General features: G+C 38.4%; 1 protein-coding gene and 1 long non-coding RNA gene across 2 annotated transcripts in view; one reads left to right on the top strand and one right to left on the bottom strand.

Annotated features, from left to right (window-relative positions):
* Positions 1-18,258, bottom strand: part of HMGA2 (high mobility group AT-hook 2) — a 195,181-nt gene extending 176,923 nt beyond the window's left edge. Inside the window, exons 1-4 of the mRNA XM_072655282.1 lie at positions 17,972-18,258; positions 17,255-17,636; positions 14,164-14,250; positions 814-864 (exon numbers count right to left, since the gene is read on the bottom strand). Coding sequence (XP_072511383.1) covers positions 814-864; positions 14,164-14,250; positions 17,255-17,365 — 249 coding nt within the window. The 5' untranslated portion in view covers positions 17,366-17,636; positions 17,972-18,258. The remainder of the gene's footprint in view (positions 1-813; positions 865-14,163; positions 14,251-17,254; positions 17,637-17,971) is intronic.
* LOC140534348 (uncharacterized) lies at positions 18,176-19,442 on the top strand. Its single transcript, XR_011977254.1, has 2 exons — positions 18,176-18,263; positions 18,972-19,442. It is a non-coding gene; the product is annotated as an uncharacterized lncRNA (long non-coding RNA).
* The last annotated feature ends 425 nt before the right edge of the window (positions 19,443-19,867 follow it).

The following is a 19,867-nucleotide window of genomic DNA, read 5'->3' as shown; positions in this document are numbered from 1 at the left end:
TGCAACACAAGTCTTTCAAAGATACATAAAGTCCTTGATAATCTTCACCCAGTATGAACATCAGAAAAACCAAGATTTCAGAGGCATAGAATCTTTACATCCAAGACATCAGCAAGAAACTTTTAAGGCAAATTACTCCATGTTTCATTTCTTGAAAGGGTGGCAAAGAGTACAGCAATGGAGAGATTAAAATGGTATAAGAAACTACCAGTAGGAAGAAAGGTAGTGTTCAGGTGGAAAAAGAGAAAAAAATCAGGATAGATGAAGAAAATCCTGAAAAAGTCACTACAAAACAAATCACAAGGTATATCCTCTTCATTATTACGTGATGGACCTTCTGGCACTTTTCAGTGACATTCTCCTTGATTCCATTAGAAAGAAGGAAAGGGGAGGTATGGGAAATAGCAACTGCAAAGGAGTATAAGAATGGGAGAAATCACCTCATTCACCACAATCTTTAGGGAGCTGAATGAATTTTGAGTGAATATAGTCAATAAGACAAAAGGTATTTAAATGTGCCCCAGCTTTCCAAGAAGCAACACTAGTAATTAAGTAATTAACTAAAAGTAGTCACTCTTAGAAAGTAACAGTGTCCTTAGTCCTAAGGTAGAGTCTAAAGGTAAGAAGTTTGTGATATCTTCTCTTTTGTCTCAACTCATTCAAAGATTCACAAAATCAGAAGCAAATGAAAGATAGAAATCTTTATGCATATCTCCCCCCACTGTCAATTTTCCAGCATATACAAGATAATGAAAAGAGTTCTTTCTAAAAAGTCAAAAGATGAGAAAACAGAACTGGAATTTGATTACTTACCCATTTCCTGGGTCGGCCTCTTGGTCGTTTTTCTCCAGTGGCTTCTGCTTTCTGGGGGGAAAAGGATGAAATCCAAATAAATGGTTAACATCCTGGCACTGTTTAGTAGTATTTGGACATGTGACATGTTTTCCAGTGTTATTCTATGTTCACTGATGAGTTGAATGGCTGGTTCAAAAGCTCTTTGTTTTCTGCCCCAATACTTATCTTTGAATAAATTCCAGTTACCCTCATTTCAAAAGAAAGTGTTCAAGAAAGACTTGAACCTCTGTTATGAAATATAAAGACTATGGTCTTCCCTAAAGTGAATGAAAAGAAGTAAAAGTAATGGAACATACACTGCTTGGCTCTAATTTCTCAATCCATAATTAAAAGGCTTCTCCTTCAAATCTTTGATTGGATTATTCACAAAACTAAATATTTCTCAAGTCTTCAAGATTTTTTCCTCCAGAGTCTTAACTGAACAAACCATAGCTACTTAAAAGACATATGAAAAAGATAGTTTACACATACTTGTACATATACACATATAATAGTTTAGGAGTATTTAGATATATGGTATGAATATATATGTGGACATGGAACACATATTCATGTATAATGTATGTGTATGTATATGTGCATGTATACACATATATGCATGTATATCTATATATGGGGAGAAAGAGAAAGAAAGGGAGACAGAGAGACAGAGAGAGAGACAGAGACAGAGACAGAGACATAGAGAGCAGCATTGTGTAATAGTAGATCAAGTATTAAATTTGGAGTCAGAAAGAAATGTTGAAATTCTTACTCCAGTGTTGACTAGATAAGTGACCATGAGCAAATTTACTCTTTGAATCTGTTTCCTCATCTGTATCCTCTAGTATCTATTTCATTGGATTATTGGGTGGCTCAGATGACATAATGTATGTAGTGTGTTTTATCAAAAAAACCCTCTATAAACACCTGCTATTTTTATTAAACACATGAGCATTTCTTTCAAAAGGTAAATGTTCTTGAAACTGTATGAGGTATGTTTTTGTATTCCTTGCCAATGTAATCTACCCAATGGAGACTCTACGGACCCAGGGATAGAGAAAAGACCCCCCCAAATAATCACTTAGCTTCCTTGACAGGAAAATGCCATTCCTGAAGACAGGAACACAATGGGACCCTAGTAAAAGCTTACTTACAAAAGTACTAACTAATATTATCAGCAGTCTTTGTGGTTATTCAGTCATGTCTGACTCTTCATGACTCCATTTGGGATTTCCTTGACAAAGGTACTGAAGTCATTTCCCATTTCCTTCTCAAACTCTTTTTTGTTTGTTTATTTAACAGATGAGGAAACTGGGGCAAACAGGGTTAAGTGACTTGCCCAGGATCACCCAGCTATTCTGAGGCTGAATTTGAACTCAAATCTTTCTGACCTCTGCACCACCTACTTGCCTTAATCATTTAATATTCCATACAATTCTGAATGAAACTCAATCACAAACATATGAAGAGAAGTTGCCTTTCTTTCATAGATCATCTTCCTGGTATCACAGTATCCTAAGATCTTATCATTTTAGAGCTAGACAGGATCCTCATCTGTTTTTAAAAGATAAGAAAAGCACATTCCCCCAAAGTGAAGTGATTTGTCTTAGGGACTCACAGAATCTAAGTCCTCTGACTCTATACGTAACATCAGTTTCACTTTAACACTGCCTTTGTCTTGACTGGTTTCGCAGCAGGTACAATACTATTCTTGGATTACTAAAGGAAAATGTAGAGGTTAGCAAACTTGACTGCAGCAGAAACAACTGTGCGCCTTTGTTCCTGTTCATTATGCCAAACATGGGAATATGGTAGGGATGAATTTAGGCAAAAAAAAGGAGCTGGACATGGAGAAGGGCAAGGTCTTGTGAACTGGCTAATTCAAATGGAGGGAGAAGTAAAACCAAATAAGAACTATTCTGCCTCTGGGGTACAACGAGAAAGGTCTCAGCCTTTGATCTGGAGTCTGTCTTCATCTATTGTATAACTATCTTGTCATTTTCAGGATGAGTTTGGGTTGTAATTTCTGAGCAATCCCTCTCTGTTGATACCATTCTGTCTACAAAATCAAAGGTACCGATGTTTGTTTGTGCCCTGAAATGTGAGACTCTTACTCTCTCAACCCAGTCTCCTGCCTTTAAAACTTTCTATAGACACAGCTGCTAGGTCTCCAGGGGCATCAAGGTGGCACAGCTGATAAGAGCACTAGAACTGGAGTCAGAAAGATGGGAGTTCAAATCTAGCCTCAGAGACTTACTAGCTATGTGTTGTTGTGCAGTAGTGTCTGACTCTTCGTGACCTCTTGTGGGACTTTCTTGGCAAAGATACTGGAGTGGTTTGCCATTTTCTTCTCCAGCTCATTTTTACAGATGAAGAAACTGAGGTGACTTGCCCAGGGTCACCCAAAGCGCGTAAGTGTCTGAGGCCAGATTTGAACTCAGGTCTTCTTGACTTGAGGCCCAGTGCTCTATCCACTTTGCCACCGAGCTACCCTGACTAACTGTGTGACTTTGGGCAAGTCACTTGACCTCCATTTGTTTCAGTTTCCTCATCTGTAAAATGTACTTATGCCCCCTTCAGACTTATTGTAAGTATCAAAGGAGATATTTGTAAAGTGCTTGGTACATTGACTACCAAACAGTAAGTGCTATAAAAATGTTAGCTATCATTGTCATCGTCACCATTATTATCCATGTATGTTCAGAACTTCACATATATGGATGTGGAACATCCAGGAAAGATGTAATTTCCTGGGGCTATATGAGGCTCTTAGAAACACGTTAATTGCTATAACTTAGTAAACTTAAAAATAGCATGAAAGTCATTTGGATAAGTTATAGTCTTGTAGAGTTCAGATGTCTAAGTATCAACAAATTTATCATTTTAAACTCAATATTTCACATTTTGGTTATATTTTCAATGTTCCTAGCTCTTGGAAACTGCGGTGTTTTCAAACTATGCTCTCTGAGAGGATTTCCAAATTTTCCATTGTCTACTGTACTATTTACAAAAAACAAAACACCTGGAGATACACAGTAACATACACGTTCAAAACTTAAGGGAAATTATGAACCAGAGGAAGAGTACTGTCTCCTAGACAAATGTTTCTTCTATTTGGTACCTCTAATTCCTAAGGTGATCATAGCACTCAGGTCAAAGAATATCTATCTTCTTAATATTACATCTACATCACATTCTTAGTATCATTTTCAAATACTAACAACACTTCTATACATATAGAATATTTTCTCAAAATTGTAATGCAAGTGACTTATGAATACAGCACAAATATGAAGCAAATTTATGAACTAAAATGTAAAACCCAAAGCATTGTCATTGATTTAAACTGATTAACATTAATGCAGCTGAGTGCATTTCCAAATTATCTACATGGAAAAATTAGTTTGTGCGATCACTTTTAATTTCACAGCTATTAGGTAGTTTTGCCAATTACTATAACAGATAAATTATGCCATGAATAATAGTTATCCTCACTTATTTTATCAAACTTAATATAAATCCAAATTTCCAAGTACTCAAGATTGCTCTATGATTCTACATACTTTTCCAAATTCACAAGAATGCCAGCATGTATGAAATATATCTAGAAAATCATTAGGAATCTCACATCTAACTCCAGCTCCCTGGGGAGTAATTGCCTCTTTAAAGACAGACTCTGGTCCCAGGAATCTTCTATAAAATCGATTTCCCATGGCAAATTCTCTTTTTTTGTTGATCTATTCCTTTACAATGGGCTCTAGATTTTCTCCATTGCCCTGCTGGTTTTTCTCAGTTCTTTGAATATAATGTGGGCTTTATTAAAGCAGTGATTAAGATGGTTTTCCCCTTAGAAGTGAGGTACCCTGTATTTATAACAAGAAAAAAATGTTTTTGATATCATCTATGGTGCTTAATAATTGATCATTTCTATTAGATTTCCCTATATTCTTTCTATATGGGCAGATATACTTTTCTAGATAAAGGTTGTTGTTGGTCAGTCATTCTCAGTTGTGTCTGACACTTTGTGGCCCTTGTAGAGTTTTCTTGGCAAAGATACTTAAGTGGTTTGCCATTCCCTTCTCTGGCTTATTTTACAGAGGCAGAAACAGAGGCAAACAGGGCTAAGTGACTTGCCCAGGGTCACCCAGAAAGTAAGTGTCTGAGACTGAATTTGAACTCAGGTCTTCCTGACTCCAGACCTGACTCTCTATCCACTATACCACCCACCTACCCCTATAGATAAAGGAACCTGCACTTAGGTTTGACTCTGATGTCTAAGGTTGGTACGGAGATGACCCCTGGTTGGCAAAGGTTTTACCAAGCAGAAGAGAAAGGCATATGGGTTCTACCAAGCAAATTAAGACTTTTAAAGTCCAGACCCAACAATACAGGGTATGCTTGCACATCTGTTATTGGACCAGATGAGCTAAGGTTGAAAGGTTGGACTTTCGTTTTCATTTGTTTCAATCATGTCCAACTCTTGGTGACCCTGTTTGGGGTTTTCTTGGCAAAGACACTGGAGTGGTTTGGCATTTTCTTCTCCAGTTCATTTTACAGATGAGGAACTGAGGCAAACAGGTTTAAGTGGCTTGCCCAGGGTCACCCAGTAAGTGTCTGAGACTAAATTTGAACTCAGGTCTCTTGCTTTATCCACTGCTCCACCTAGCTCCCTCTAGAAGACTGAATACTAGGTGATAATTTTTTCTTTAAACCAAAGAAATGCATGAGCATCATCTGCCCTCACTAAGGAAAATCAGGGATCCTTAATTACCAAAATAAATATAAAGAAAACCTTGTAAATCATGTTAAACATAAAAGAATTCATGCAGGAAGATTAGGCATGATGAATCAGAATAATGCCTCTACATTTCTATAACCCAGGGTTATTTCCACATCACCATGATGCATCAAAGGAGAACTTCAGTGAGGGTTTCTTTACTCTTAATCATCTTTTATTATTATTATCTTATTATACTATGTTATAGAAATGCTCATTTCATTCCAGAAATTAAAAATAATTTTTAAAAAGTCTAGTGATTTAATGGTTGTGATAGTTCCTGAACCAATGGGCATTTCAATCACTTGGTTGAACTCTCCATTGTAATGCCTGTTTTTCATTTTAAAAATAACCATTGAATTCCTAAACAAAATATCTCCTAGTATAGTTGTCTTTGAGATTTTGTGAAGTAAGCAAAACCAAAGATCTGCCAACTCATGCATCAATACATCTAACTTCTATCATAAGTAATCATTTTCTAATGTTCAATTATACACTAGCTAGATCAGTTTCCTGACAACTGAGTAGACTTTTACCTTTCTCTTCTATTCTCATGTTTTGAAACTGGGCTTGACTCTGTGCAATTCTTTTGGTGATGGTAGCTTTTGGCTGTCCACAAACATGTTTCCATGTTTAAGATGTAGACATAAGAGCCAAGTGTGAATTGAACCTGGTAGGAAAATAGACTTACTCCAACAGAAGCTGACTCACATCATATACAACCTTTTGAAACACCTGATATCATTACAGGTTAAGACAGCAATTGACAAACTTTCTTTGAAGTTAATTCATTTTGTATCAGGCTTTATAGAATGTATGTGGCTTTTTCAAAAAGAAAAAAAAGAACCATTCAGTAAGTCTTTTGGCCAATGCCCACTAAGTTACAAGCATGTATTAAAGTTCTTGAGAGAGAAATAGTATCTGATTTAATCTACCAAAACAAATGTCAAATTACATAATTTACTCAGTGGCTAATTCCATTGATATGTGCACTCAAGCAGCTGCTTTATCATGTCTGGATTCCGGGACTAAATGTGTCCTATGAGTTTTTGTATGTGGTTATTATCTTTCAAGGGACATTAAGAGAATCATAGAATTACAGATGATTTTATCCTGCTATAGCTGAATCCATGTAATAATTGAACTGTGCTATAAAAGGGTTTCAATGTATTTTAGAGTCAAAGAAAGCAAACCCTACAAAGAATGGACATGACCTGGGAAATATCAAGGCCAGACTTTCATTTTCTGGGCAAACATGATGACTTCTAAGTGAGAATCTTATTGACAATGAACCTATTCAAAAATAAAACTCTCACCACTAACTGAAGGGCAAAATATCATGATTATCACTCAGAGTTGTTAAAAAAGCAAACTTGCTCTTTAGTAGTTCAACTCAATGTTATATGTAAATTAAAACCCCCTCCTGAGACTGCTTCTTAAAGAAATATTTTAGCTGTCTTCTATGACTAACTCTTTTATAGGTTTGAAACCCTTATCTTTTCATCATTCTAAGCTGTACAAGGGCCACCAAAATAGTAGTATTTATAAACGGACATGTCTGGAAAGCTAAATGATCATAAGACTGGCTCTTATATTCATTGCTACATCAAATCCTTCCCAAGATATTACCTTTCAAGAAAGGAGAGGTAAATGATGTTCTTTGCTAGCAATGAAGTCAATATCCCTAAACTTTCATTTAATTACATTTAATTCTATGATATAGATTTCCTCTTTAGAAATGGAAATGGGAATTTTGCTTTTTAAAGAGTCAACTTTTTAGGAGAGTTTTAGAATTTTTCTGCAGATACCCACAGACTTTTCACATCTTTCTCCTTTATTCATCTCTTTTTTTGTGTTTTTTCTTTTTGTTTAGTACTTCAAAATTTAATGCTTTTGGAAGAAAATCTGGGGGACAGGGACCTACCTACCAAGGAAATGACAATGTTTTATACTAGAATATGTTTTTTTGAAATCTAGTTTCTAAGATACAATGTGCATAAAACAATAGGTTAAGAAATAAAATGGACTTTCTGGCAAATTTGTCTTTAATGTGTAAATATTTAAAACCCTGTTACTAATATCTTTGATTATCATATTTTTGGAATTTCTAATCTTATCCTCCCCTTGGAATGGACAGAAATGTTCAAAAATGGAAAGGTAGTTTTGAGATCATCTGGTCAAACCTTTTGGTTTTATAGATTAGGAAACTTGAAACTTCAGGAAAAACAGTATTTTGACAACTCTGAAAAGACAAACATTGAAAGTCTTAATTACTCTGATCAATGATTTGACCAACCATAGTTCCTGGGACCCTTGATGAAGCATGGTACCCACCTCCATGATTATTCACATTCATTATAAGGATTTTCTTTTTATCTTCTTCAAAGAGAATAGGGAAAAAGAGAAAATAAATAGCTGTTCATTGAAAGAAATAAATAAAACCTCTAAAAGGAAACCTAGTACATTTTCTATTCTTACATTGGAAGGAAAGAAGCTGGGGTGCAGATAACTCACTCTCCACTCCTATAAACTGATAGAGGACCACATTCAAACCCTAACATAAAATTCAAAGACAAAGTAAGAATACTTGCTTACTTACCTCTTATTAAACCTTTTCTCAAGTTTGTTCTACACTCTTATATCTTAAAAAATTACATTTCTAAATAGAAAAATGTTAGATAAAGTAGTAGGAGAAAAATAAGAATTTCCAGTGAGGAAATATAATAGCTAAAATGAAAGCATTTCTGTAATGATAACAAATATTTAAAGGTAGTTTCAGTAGAAAAATCTACAAAGGGTATTTTTGTTCTCCCTCAGGTAATCATTTCAAAATATAAATAGCCTAATTTGTCTATTAAATCAAAATATAACCGTAACTACAAAATAAATATTGAATGGGTCATTGTTTTAAACTAATGTTAGATGCAATTTTATTGATCTTGTTAACCACTTCCTTTCCCAATCTTATCTTTCCCACTCCCCAGCCCCTAGATCAACTGAATATAATTTAAATATGTTACATAAATTACATAAATTTTTGTCACAGAGAGTTAGCTAACATGTCTTTTGTGATGTAAGTTTTGAGAACATCAGGTTTCACTATAAAAAAGCTAATATTTCATCATCTAACATGATGTGTGTGTATATACACATACATACATATATATGTATTCATGCATACATATCTATATCTATAGACACATATCTGACTTCATGATAGAAATATCAATGTATCATCAAAATAATATCAAACCTAATCCTGAGTAGGAGAAGAGAAAGGTTGATCAGAATTGAGAATGATCAGAAAAGAGAAAGGATGGTCAAAATTAAAATTTTAATCTAACTCCTCTACTGTCTACCTTTAAAAAAACCCCAAATAATGAATAATAATGACATTTCTCAAAGGAAACCAGCATGTTACTAGTAGAATACTCACACACACCTGGATAAACCAAATAGAAAGTATTCAAAACCTGGAGAGGGGCATTTAAACAAAAACCAGTCAAAAATACAGTTAATGCTCCATTTAATGAGTCATTGTTCACCATTAGCTCCTTCCTAACAGGAAAGAGATCCATGGCTGATAACATGGAACCAAGGGCAGACAGTCCAGTGGAATTTGTATGGCCCATTACCACCCATGCAGTTCCGAGAGGGCTCTAAAACAACATTAAGTCAATTAACAAAGACAAGACCACAGGTATGAATAATTTAACTGACATAAAATGCTCTTTGGCATTGATCTCTTGTCAAGTAAGAACCCAAATGCAACATAATCGCAATCTTGTATACCCTATCTCCTCCGCAAAATGATCTGCTGAGACCTCAAGATAAAAATGTATCAGTGGTATAGGTCAGTCAGAGTAATTGATAGCTTTCAGAAAAGAGGGTGCTGTCAACTCGTGAAGAAAAATAGAGCAACAGGGTTTCCCCCAACTAGTTACTTTCTAAAACAATGATAATGCATTTGTTTCTTCCTTAGTTTGAATGGAATCTCTAGTTTAAGAGACAGAAGCTGGTGTAGGGCAAAGATGTCAAGTAGATTTAGTGAAACGTGGAAGATGTGCCTACTTTCCCAAAAAGGAGTCATTATGATGCAATTATGCCAATAATTCACGACAAGATGTGCAAACAATAGTGGGGAAAGTTCCCTTTAGGGACTTTAATGATCTAAATTCTGGCCTTTTCTTTGGCAATGTAGCCTGAGATATGGAAACACCTTCCTCTCCACTCCCCACTCCATCCCCCTCTCCCCCCACCGTAAGATTAACATGCTCTATACTTTCTGGAAGAATAAAACTAAAAAACAAAACAAAACAAAAAACAACTTTAATAGCACAATATCTATATTTGGGGGAGGGATAGAATTATCATAAGCACCAAATCATCTTCCTTGAACTTGCCAACAAACACGATTCTGGCTTCTCTCTTTGCTGCTTGCCTCTCTACTCTTTGAAAGGTCCCCTGACTGTAGCCATCAAATAGATTTTAAGATTTGTCTGAAATGACCAGTTAGGAAGAAAAAGTCTGTCCTCTTAAAATGATTATGCAGGCTTGATAATAATTTATACAATACTGTTGGCAGTTCAAGATCTAGAATTAACGTGGAATGGGTAATGACAAAAAGCACAAATCTAACCTTGTACTGTGTAATTGATATTTGGGTTTAGTCTACACTAGCAAAGTGAAGTCTGGACATAGGCAGTTGTATAGACAATTCAAGAGGAATAAGCATTTATGAAATACTTGTTACATGCCAGGCACTGTGCTAAACACCCTTCAAAACACAAAAAGCATATATTTTACCTGGATAAGCATGGCTTCCATTCTCCATTGTTATTCAAAGAACAGAAGTGGTCATAATATCAATGTTCAATTGGTTTCTCTCATCTTGAAACCTCCTTAATATTTAACTACCCTTCAAATAAAATTCTATTCAACCTTAGGGAAAGGTTTTCAAAAGTGCTGGAGTGACCATCAGCTTTTGATCTAAAAAAATTATTCATTTTTACACCAAATGTTTACAAGTGATCATCTGATGTTTTTTATTGAGATAAAAAATAGCCCCCCCAAAGTCCACTAACTTCTTCATTCTAAACATTGCTTCCTTCATTCTAAACAAGGGAAACATTATGTCAGTATTTCTATAAAGTACAAACATGAGAGACACAGAAGAGTTATAAGGGAATTGGAACTAATGAAAACTAATTCCCTCAGTCTAAGAAATGAAAACTAGAACGAATAGTTAAAAGCACAATATTTTTGTTGCTTATTTATTATTTGTTTAAAAAAGGAAAACAATCACTTTCAGTCATTTTTTTCATCAGATTAATTTGAAACAGTACCAATGTAAAATTTGCTCAGGAGAAAATTCCGAACCCTCATTTGAGGGATATCAGTATACTGTAAATTGGCACACATCTAGTCTAGACACCCATAGCCATTTTCTTTTCCTTCATTTTTAAAACAGGATATCAGTTGTTCTTTTCTCTTTCTCTCCCCAGTAGTCAAAATTATAAGTTGTATTTGTTTATTTCCGAACAAGTTTTATTTGTTATGCTTAAGTCAATTTTTATATGTGCCTGACCTGAAATTATAGTAATTGCTACTTTATAGGTTGTCCAATTGGTCTTGCAACATTCTGCATGCATTGTCAAGTTTCACATTGCTAATTTCCTAACAAGAACAGTTTGTTTTCAAATGCCCCAAGGCCAGTTTACTAAGTCCAACCAAACACAAACTGCACAAGTAGAGAAACATCATGCCCCAAGATGTTTTAAACACTCATCACAATCAGAATCCTAGGGTAAGCTTTTGTTCCCACCAGTTTAAGGGCACTTACTTTTGACGATATAACAATAATACCAATTTATAAAATTTGTGTGATTGTTAAAGCCCCTACCAGTTTTTGTGACATATTTTTCATGATGATGTGCAATGATTCATATACACATGTGCACACACACACACACACACACGTAGTTAATCAGGAGAGCCTTCTGTTAAGGTCTATGAATTCTAGTGGTCTATCTATACCTTACATGGTATGAACTCTCCTGTATATTTCAGTGGATTTACTTGGAAAAACACAACTTTTCTTCAAGAAAGTTTGGCTTCATGTGTTTAGAAACTAAGTTTCTTTGTAAGGGATCTGACAAAAATTAATGAATATTGCTTTTACAGTCAGTTAAAACCTTAAGTTTCAGCATAGTGATTTATTTTTTATAAATTACAAGGAAATATTTCCTCCAAAGAAAACTTAATTTGTGAGATCAGGGAAAAATAAGACAACCTGTAGGCAAGTTTTCTGACCCTTTATGACTAGAATTCTCATAGGTGAACTGTGTGAAATAATTGTATAATTTGAATTAATAGTGTAAGATTACAAGATGTATGATGACACTTTCTTTAGAAAATAGTCAGAAAAATGTTCATTTGGAGACAGGTTTTAATTCTGAAAATTTCAACCACTCTTCTAGAATCTGTAGATTAACCAGAGCCTGGTGAATAAAGCATAGGATGTATGCCCATTTTAAAAGGCTTGTCATGAAAGAAACGAAAAGCAAGTCAGACATAACTCAGGAGCACAGACAGTACTGTTTTGTTAGTGTGTTTTTTAAAAAGGCAAATGAGGCATATGCCTCTTGGTTTTCTTTTTAAGCAGGGCTTTGAGTTTTCTTAGTTATCAGGTGAATACTTCCAATTCAAAAAGGTGAAATAGCCTTTTTTTAAAATTCCACTTAGATTCCAGGAGATTTGGAATAAAAATTCCCCCTCCCTCCATTGAACTTTAAAATTACTCATGTAGGAAAAATGTAAAGATTTCTTCCTGAAGGATTTCACAGTGATTTTTTTTAAACACAGAATTGCTTCAAAATTTAATCCTTTGTCCTAAACATAGCAAGGTACAGCATATCATTTCATTGGACTTATTTATAAAATTGGAGTGTCTTTTTGTTTAAAAAAGTTTTTTTTCTAAAATTAATTTTCATTCATCAAGGTCAAATAAACTGTAAATAACATAAAATTAGCTCTTTCAAATAATCAACCTATTCCTTCTTAGTTTTCAAAAACATGAGAATTTACATCATCAGTCACTTCCAGATCTATTGATTAAAACATGGCTCACTCCTTGTCTAGATTTTGGGAAATGAATGTGAATCTAAACACACATACTATAAATATGATCGCTCAACTAGCTATTCAAAACAGTTAAAAATAAAACAGACATGAAACCATACTCGCCCCCTCAATAACTTAATATTTATCACAAGTTGCTATGGAAATATATAACATGGAAACTATCACATATGATATGGTCAATGCCCACAGGCACAAAGTAAACCACACAGAAAAATTAACCACATTGACATGAGCCCCTAGTTCATTTCCAACTCTCTCTGTCTCTGTCTCTCTGTCTCTGTCTCTTTCTCTCTCTCATTCACTCTTCAGAGATCTACTGGAGACAGATAACTATCTACACCAAGTATCATAATTTATTCCTAAACACACTGAGCTTTTATTTTCAAGCACTCCTCATACCTCTAAGTTAGGAGACTAGCCCTGACCTTTTAGTGTTATATGCTACAGAAACCTGACTCCTGTATTTATTTTTGAGGCTGCACACAACTCATTCTGTCCACCAAAAATTCTCCAAAATGCAATGCAAAAGTATGGACTCTAATACAAAACCTTTGCAAATCAAATTCAGCCAATGGGAATAAACTGTTGTTTGAACTTGTCATTTAGAGTTTATTAAGAGATCTTGAATCTCAGACTTGACTGGGTTCTGTACTGTACTACAACACAAATTATTAAATGAACTTTTGAATTGTAGCAAATTGTATTTGCCAAAATTTGTTGAAATTGCTAAAGTGGCCCGATTATCACTTAAAGCAAAAAAAAAAAAAAAAAAAAAAAAAAGGAAGCCCTTTGAAATAGATTATCCAACAATATCCATTGTAAGTCACTGTGGTTGTAACTCACAATCAGTTTACATTACTATCACATTTTAAAGCTGTAAATTTCAAGAAATGCACTTATTTCCATCAACACATAATTGGATTTACTTTGAATTACCACATGTTTGACAAAGCACTTAGCTTTAATAGAGGGATTTGGTTTGAAGTGGTATTGTAAATAAGGATACAGGAAATGAATCTTCACATCTTTCTGAGAAAAAAATTAAATTCCAGAACTAGGAAAAATGTTTAATTTGTTTTTTTAACTACCTTAATTAATATAGATCTCAGTAATTACTTTTCTCCTCCCTTTTGATATTGTCTACTATCGTGTAGATAGATTGATTGATAGATAAGGTCTACCCAAAATAACCAAATTGTCTTCATATGTTTTGTCCTTAGATTCTTCCTGGGGAAAAGAAAAGGTTAACTCCCATCTTACATCTTACAAATGTAAAACCTGAAAACTGTATCTTGAGTTATCCAAATGGAACAAATGCTCGGGTTTGGACCTCGAATGATTGAGATCACAAGGAAACTGTTGCTGCTGAGAAAATGATATGTCAAGAGATATTTCCCTGGAAATCTCACCTTTTGGGCAGCTTTTGAGGGGCTCTTGTTTTTGCTTCCTTTAGGTCTTCCTCTGGGCCTTTTAGGAGAAGGCTCACCTGTTGGCTCCTAAACACAGAAAAACATACTATTGTGGCAAGAAAGTTTAAAGTAAATTTCCCTCCAATTCTATTATCAGGCTGAACTGCTCAACTGATCTTTTAGAACACATGCAGTTCATGTGTAAATGAATGATGATACAGAGTTTACAGAAAGAGGAAATAACTATAAGTAGAACCTAAGTGTTCAAAGAGGAAATTCTGCTTTGCATATGAAAACAAGACGTCATTTCAACTCTAAAAGTTAACAAAGGAGTGACTTGGTGGCACGTCCTAACCGTTTGAAGATGTAGATTTCTCACAATCCTGCATTGGGAATTCTTGAAATTGAAATAATTTAATAGGAATATCAGTTATCCATTTTACATACACATCAGATAACAACAGTATGGAGCTCATATTATAATCCCATTCTGGAAAACGGAAAGGCGATTTTAGTCAGGTTTTGCTCAAAGACTACAAATTAGTTGTTTTCATACTTAAAACTTACATCCATACTATTTTCACTACAATCCAACATCCACATTCATTGGGAAGGACTGGAGCAATTAGCTAGATTTTTCAGGTCAAATTAATCCTTTTTTTCTTGAAATGTCCACATAATTAAGGCAGTTTGTGTGGGGGTGGGGTAGGTGGATGTTTGAAATATCGGGATAGTTACTTGAATTCTCCATTTCCTTCGGATAGTTGGCATAGTCTTTTGAAAATCTGTCTTTTGTTAGAAAGTAAACAACACATTTTCTTTAGGAAACTTTCCTCCTAGGAAATTCTTTATGAAGATAGTTTGAAGAGTAGGGATTGTGAGACAGAAAGGGGTCTGGGATACCATGGAGTTAAAAAAAACAATCCTATCCATTTCTAAATTTTTTTTAAAGGTTTCTAGTTTATAGTAACTAATCAGCTCATTAATGGTATATGAATTCTGAATAGTACAGATCATAAATATTTATCCAGTGAATCATCAAGTCTAGGAAACACTTCTGGTCCTGAATAGTGAACATTTCATTCAGATTAGGTGGCATGACTGATTAAGGGTAGCCCGTGATTAAATTAAAACCGACTAAAAGTCTTTTAAATTTGCATATGTATATTTAGGCAAACTGGGAAGGGGTGCTTCCAAAATTCAGTAGAGTAGTGGAGCGATAGTAGGCACATGTAGATTTTGAGACATACATTTTTCTTTTTTCTTTCTCTTTTTTTCCCGGAGAACTTGGCTTACTGCAAATTTAGAACCTTAACATTCCCAGAACTCGCTCAAACTTTTGGACTTTTTTCCCCTAGGAAATTACAAGTGGTGAATAGTCTGAGTGGGTGTATGGGGAAAAATAAGTTTGAGATTAGGGGGCACAGAAAGGAAACTTCTGAAGAGGTGTAAAACAGATCCCCAAAGTTCTCTTAGGAAGGGACGGGGGGAACATGGAGGTGGGGAGGGGACTGCGCGGTTTCCATCTTTGCTTCTGCTTTTTCGATTTCCAAAGGGCATTATCTACATTTTTCGGAAGTAGAACAGAAAGAGGGCACAAGCCATTTACTTTCCCAACCTTGAGAAAGGGTCTTCGGGCTGCTAGGAGAAAAATATTTTTTCCTCGTTCGATTTGCCTTCCGAATGAGTTTCCAGAGAATGTACTAAGTTAAACGTTTTAAAGTTCGGGATCTTAGGATGCCTTGGGCATCTTCTCTTCCAATCGTTACTTGCAAAGCATGGAAATTGCAGCAAACAAAACCTCTAGCCCTCTCCTCTCCACGACGCCCAGCAAAGCTGCACGCTTAATTGGTTGCATCCGCAGACAAAACCCATCAACTGTGCTTAGATTCCCAGTCACCACTCTCTCGCCCCTTCCCCACCCCCCACAGATTTACTCGGGAAAAGCAAGGTCTAATTTATGCATTTCTGCTCAAAGTAAGTTAGGGACTGGGGGTGGGGGTGGGGGGGTGGAAGGTTAATTGGGAGGAGGAGAAGAGAAGACCAAGGAATCAACCTAATAACTTTCAACTTTCTTAAGTTTATAAAAAGGCCCTTTTCCACTCTATCCAATCTTGGTCCTAGGACCTTGCTGGGTCGCGAGGGGGCTTCCCCTGTAGCAACTTCCTGGGGTCACCTTAACCCTTGCAGGCCTTTAAAACCTGGTGAGTTTGGACGCCTTATTAAAAGAACTCTTGGAAACAGGAGGCTGCAGATCATCCAGCGCCAGTTCGGTCCCTAGGCATTCTTTGTAACGAGGGAGGTAAATGGAATCAGGCCACTGGGGGTGGGAGCCAGAGGTGACTTGGGCTGGGGGCAGGAGGGAGGAGGGCGTGCAACGGGGTTGCTTTTCGTTTCCAGCTCCCCTCCGGGTCTTTGGGATGGAGAGGGTGGAACTCTTCCTCCCTCTCTGTCTCCAAGCGCCCGGACTTCAGAGCAGCCCGCACTGAGACGGGGAGAGCCAACCCTGAGAGTCCCCTTCTCCGCCACCACCACTGCCTCCTTCTCCTCTTGCAATTTCAAAATCAGCTCGAAACGAGCCCAAGAGCGCTGGTTGGTCGGCTCCGGGTTGCAGATTTACATGGGGAAGCCCCAGACGCAGCAAAGCCTGGCACAATAGCGAAAGTTCAAGGCAGACGTTTTCCCTAAAAATACTTCTCACCTCCTTCCTTATTCCCTTTCCCCAGCGCTCCCTCCCCCCGCCCCCAGCCCCAGCTCTGCTCCCCGGAGATTCCCTTTCTCCTCCTGGCTCTCCCTCTCCTTACCCCCCCCCCAACCCCCCCGCGCGCTTCTCCCATAAGCAGAAGGGCCAGCCGTCACCCGGAGGGCTATCCTGTCCCTTACACCCCCTCCTAGACCGGGCACCCCCTCGATTCCCCCAGGCTCCAGAGCAGAGCAGAGGGCGGAATTTCGGGGCTCTGCGCCGGTCACCTTTCTATCTTCCCTGCTCTCAGTCTCTCTGTCTGGATTTCGGGGTCCAGCACACGAGGTGTATGAGAGCTGCATCAGGGGCTGGTGGGTTTGGGTTTATTGCCCCCCCGCCCCCACTGACTTGTTGCTGCTTTCTGGGTCGACCTCGTCCTCTCTTCTGAGGCGCTGGGGCGGCAGGTTGTCCCTGGGTGGAAGTGGAAGGCTGACCGGCTCCTTCGCCTCGTGCGCTCATTCTGACTTCGGTAGCTACTGCTCCCGCCGCGGCCGCCGCTGCTGCTGTTTGTCGCCGCCGCCGCCGCTGCTGCTGCCGCCTCCGCTGCTGCTGCTGCTCCTGCAGCGACTCCTCCTCAGCTCCGAAAAATCCTCCCAGCACCTTTCCGCAGGAGGTGGGGGAGAGGGGCGTGAGGGAAAGGGGGGGCAGGTTTAGACAAGATCTGTGACTGCTGCTGCTGCTCGTGCCGATGCGGCTGTGGCTGCCACCATTCGCACCGGACGTCCTGGTGCTGCCAAAAAGAAGAGAGGAGAGGAGAAGAGAGGGTGATGGTGCTGGAGGAGGAGAAGGAGGAGGGGGAGGGGGAGGAGGAGGAGGGGGAAGGGAGGAGGAGGAGGAGGGGGAGGACTGCAGGGGTGGGGGGGAGAATCTCCTCTATTGGCAGTTTAAAAGCAGGGGATCGTGGCTACGGGGAGCAATTCAGAAGCCACTCTGAACAAGTAGCAGCCTTTAGCTAATTGTGTCGTTTGCGCTGTTAAGCCGGGAATGTCCCTTTCTCTACACCCTCCCCCCTCCCCCCAAACTCTCCTCCCTCACAATAATTTTCTTAAGAGAGAAAAAAAAGACCTCTTGCAGATGGAAAGCAAGCTGGGGAGGGAGCGTGGGGGCTCAGAGTGTCGTCGCCCTCAGATCGGGTCAGAACCAAGTTAAATAAGGCATGGAAATGGAGCGAATGTTTCAGGAAAACTGCGAGGCTGCGGGTGTCTCTGGCGGCGGGAGCGGCTGCTGGAGCACAAGAGCTCTCATTGAAAACAAATCCGAGCGGACTGGGGTAGGGGGCGGAGAAGACCGAGACTGAGAGCCCCAGAGTCTCCCTCAGTCGGTGTGCTCGCTGCGCTGCCCAGGCTGCGAATACTCGGTGAGCCCGACCTAAGCACTCAACTGGGATGCGCCACAGGGAGGGAGTGCAGAGTGCCCACCTCCAACCACGGACCCATAAAATAGGAATGGGCTGTGCAGTGGCCGGGGCTTTTGGTGGGAGTGGGGTGGAAGATACAAGGAACTGGGGATGCAAAGAGGAGGCAGGGCGGAACACACACACACACACACACACACACACACACACACACACACACACACACACACACACTCGAGATGGGGGCTGGACCTAGGCCAGAGAAAACATTAGAAATACAGCAGTGGGGAGGCACAGCACATGTTCCATACTGAGACACGCTCACGTGTCCTGGACCGTTCATGCCCCAGTCCAGACCCTGGTATAAAGGGATGTATAGGGAATCCCAGTGTCCCAGGAACGGAACTCAAGATTGGCTTGTGAAAGAAAAGAGAAGTATTAAAGCCCGCTTCCAAATCACCAGATTTCAGTGTCTGAACATTAGCAGAGAGGAAAGGGGGTTTACCTGGATCTCAATTATGTAAAACAAAACAAAGCAAAACCAATTTAGGACAGCTCTTTTGCTGCTTGGGAGTGTCAAGTTAGAATCGATTGGTCAAGAAAAGAGGAATGAAGAAACGCATGATATCGGTAATCGATCAGAGGCTAAGAGAAGAATGATGATCTTTAAGTGGTTGAATGAGCTTTTTTTTAAAAAAAACTTTTCTCCAGGAAAGAATGGACCAGAGGAGTAAGTCTGTTTTGTGGAGGCTCCACAGTGCACACCCGTCTTGGGTGTCTCGAGCGGAGACCTCTAACCTAACAACCAGGAAGGAATGGCCAGCCACACTCTTGGACGACTTCGGAGAACTTAAAATACTTAAGCACTTTCTTTAATGTGTCTCTCCTTTCTCAGTGAAAACGCCAATGCTTCCAAGCCTCAAGTTTATTGTTTGAACGGGTTTTGAATTATGTGAATACCCCAAAGGTCAAAGTTCGTTTTAAAAAAGGGGGAGAATTCGTCGTTTTTCATCCTTAAATAACAGAAAACCTTCGGAACAACTAGGCTCAGCTTTTCCCATATCATCCCCCCACCCCAAATTACCGTTGGGTTGATAGCAAGCATGAAGTTTGAACCCAGAAAAGATATGGCTATTTTTCAAAGTCCCAGACCATGCTGCAATAAAAACCAATTTCCAACCATCGCTGTATCACTCTAAAATTTTACCTCTTCTTTATATAAGCTGTAGGCATATCAAAATTCTTTAAAATATATTTCGATACTGATTGGTTACCATTTTAATTTTGAAATCTTTTCTCTTTTGGATTGCCCATTGCTGAACTGAGAATTCAGCTGTATTCAAGAAAGAACCCAGGATTTTCTGCATGAATCTGGGAACACTTAGCCCTGATTGGGAGGGAGTGCCTCACATCACTCAACTGTGAGTCCAACAGCTGACTGAGGAAAGATTTGATAGGAACCAAAGGGGCTCAGAACTTGGCTAGAAAGATGGAAGCTTTATCTGAGGGATTCCTCTAATAGATTCAAAGCTATTTTCCTTGCATTTGCACCACTGAGGCTGCAATTATAACTATTCCAGTAACATTTTTCAATACCAAATTTGCAC

This window comes from Notamacropus eugenii, chromosome 3 (genome assembly GCF_028372415.1).
Source record: "Notamacropus eugenii isolate mMacEug1 chromosome 3, mMacEug1.pri_v2, whole genome shotgun sequence".
NCBI lineage: Eukaryota > Metazoa > Chordata > Mammalia > Diprotodontia > Macropodidae > Notamacropus > Notamacropus eugenii.
The sequence above is the reverse complement of the archived record's forward strand: the minus strand, read 5'-3'. Positions and strand labels throughout refer to the sequence as shown.